A 2,724-nucleotide genomic window follows, 5' to 3' on the forward strand; every position below is an offset into this window, starting at 1 on the left:
TGCTGAACATAAGTGTTAGACCCACACTGTACTGCAGTGAGTGCGAACACTGCAGAGAGACCCTAGAGATCATCTAGTCCGCCCATGAATTTTTTTTTTTTTTAAGGGAAACTTAGGTTCAACACAGGAAAGGAACTGCAAGTGTACAATGTATTTGGAGCAGAATTCAGGGCAGGACCTAAGTCTCCTGGCTCCCAGTCTAGGGCTCTTTCTAGAGCCTATTTAAAAATAAAACTTGACTTTTCCCTACTTTCCGTTTGTACATTATTTTGTTGGGGACCACTGGGGGGACAACCTGAACTATCAGACAAAAAACTAGTAATGATATTCAGAAAAACAAGGAGAGAAAGAACTCTTTCTTGGCAAAGAAATAAATATATGCATCCACAGTCATGTCTGCTTTGTATTAACAACATTTGCTTCTTTAAAAAAAAAAAAGATCCTGTAAAGATGCTTGGAAATTTGTTACTTCAAATAGTTCTTATCTGCCCCCCTCTTGATTCTCACAGGCTGTACCAACTTAAAATGCTGACAACAGGCAAAAATTGCCTAAGTAGAATTTACCAGAGCGTGGGCTCTTAAAGACCAAGGTTAAAACTTTCTGACACTGAACTACAAATTTACAACCAGACATTAACCTTTTCATGTTTTGGCACCTGGAGAGTTGCTGGTTTAGACTATATTGGTCTTGAGGATAGGATAATTGACTTTTTACTGTCTGTACCCAATGGCAAATGGCGTACAAGAATTTACAAACTAAGCTTCCAGGTACTATTGATTAAAAAAAAAAAAAAAAAAAAAGCGTGGTCTGCCGCTGGGTTGAACGGAACTTAACGTTCTCTGTGTTTCTTCTCCCTTGCAGGGCACGTGCACATCACAGACTTCAACATTGCTACGATGCTACCTGTGGAGATGTGCATCACCACCATGGCCGGCACCAAGCCTTACATGGGTATGGGCCCCCTGAGCCGCCATAGCGACTAAGAGGAAGGCTTTTTTATTCATTCCTGTAGACACCACGTACCACAGGTTCAATCATCTGTAGGGCCTTGCAGCTAGAAATGACAAGTCCCCCTCTGACTTCACCTAGAGAGCTTCTAATTTCACAGGCCTGCGGTGAGCCTCAGGAATCTCCTTTTAGCAAGCACCCACTCTGATCTTGATTCAGGAGAGTCACGGATTACATGTAAAAACACTATTTTATGAGTTATTAAGGACAGTTTCTACCTACTTCCTGATGAAGAATATTAATAATTAATTCAATAAATATCTACTAATTGCCTCTGTGTACTCAGCACTGTTTCAGGTGCTGGTGGTCCTGCAGGGAGCAAAACATACAAGGTCTCCAGCCCATGGAGCTTACCTTCTAGTAAAAGGAGTTAAAAAAAAAAAAAAATAGAATCAAACAGAGAAGGTACAGCCATAAGTAGGATGGTAATAAGTGACATAAGTATTATTATAACCATGATTTACATAATCCTGCATAACATGCATAGGGCTGTAAGTTCACAAAGTACCTTCCAGTTATAATTTTGGTTTTAGGTTTATCACCACAACAGTCCCATGGATAATTCACAGGTGAAATATTGGAACTTGAAATTAAAGGCAAGGAGCAATGCCACTTTCTTTCAATATTTCATTCTCTTCCTCATGGAACTAAAGAGAGAGAGATGAGAACTGTGCAGGGCCACCTCACTTTCCAAGAGAAAGAAATCATCTGTGGGGAAAAATGAGCCTGATTTTATATGGTATTTGAACAACTGCAAGTTCCTGGCTTCCAATTATCAGTGGGGGGAAGAAGCCTCCTTTGTCCTTCTAAAATAATGGACACATATAATTCAGCCTATTTTCTTGCCTGAAACCCATGGTACTCAAATGATGAAAAGGAATCTCTGAGACTGCTGGTCTGATGAGTTTATTCCCCAGGTTTCCTGGGTTTCCATATTAAGGGCTATTTGCTTGGAGCCAAATCGGAAAATGTGCATCTGGGTTTTCTAAGCCTGGTTTCCATGGTGAGAGGAGTAAAGGAAGATCATCTTTGTTTTCTCTCCCCGGTGATTTTAAATACAATATCCGTATAATTTGATTCTCCTAAAAGTTGGCATTTCCAGTCTTTTCATGACATAGAGCTAGGAAACTGGAATCCAGTCAAGTTTCTCTGCACCTCTCCACCCTCACCCTTATAATTAACAATTACTAATATTTATTGAAAGCCTTCTAGGGACCAGACAATGTGTTAAATGTTCTGCATTCATTAACTCATTAATTTTTTCTCAACAACCCTGTGAGGCAAACTGTAATTATCACCATTTTACAATGAGGAAAATAAGAAGCTAAGTAATTTGCTCAAGATCATATGGCTAATAATTGAAAAAGCCTAGATTTAAAGCAAGCTCGTTCTGACTTTAGAAAACCAAGCTTCTCCCTAAAAGAGACAGAAATTTAAAAGCTTATGTATTTATGATTCTTAAATAGATGTAAGCCAAATTAGGTACGCCATGCTCTTAGAAATGTTTCTAGTTTTATTTTTAAAAATGAATATCTGACTGTCAACGCTTATATTTTCATCCAGAAGTTGTTCTCGCCTTTGATTTTTGGATGGGACTCTTCCTAAGAGGTATCACAGGCAGAAGTCTGCTTTCTCTTTTTAAAAATTATATTCCCAATAATTTGGTAAAATCTACCTAACAGACATTCACCAGCACTCATTTTATAGCATTCCTG

General features: G+C 38.7%; 1 protein-coding gene across 1 annotated transcript in view; it reads left to right on the forward strand.

Annotated features, from left to right (window-relative positions):
- Positions 1-2,724, forward strand: part of STK32A (serine/threonine kinase 32A) — a 113,816-nt gene that overhangs the window by 88,194 nt on the left and 22,898 nt on the right. Inside the window, exon 6 of the mRNA XM_007449588.1 lies at positions 863-952. Within this exon, the coding sequence (XP_007449650.1) occupies positions 863-952 (90 nt within the window). The remainder of the gene's footprint in view (positions 1-862; positions 953-2,724) is intronic.

Source organism: Lipotes vexillifer, unplaced genomic scaffold (assembly GCF_000442215.2).
Source record: "Lipotes vexillifer unplaced genomic scaffold, Lipotes_vexillifer_v1.1 scaffold1559, whole genome shotgun sequence".
Taxonomy (NCBI): Eukaryota; Metazoa; Chordata; class Mammalia; order Artiodactyla; family Lipotidae; genus Lipotes; species Lipotes vexillifer.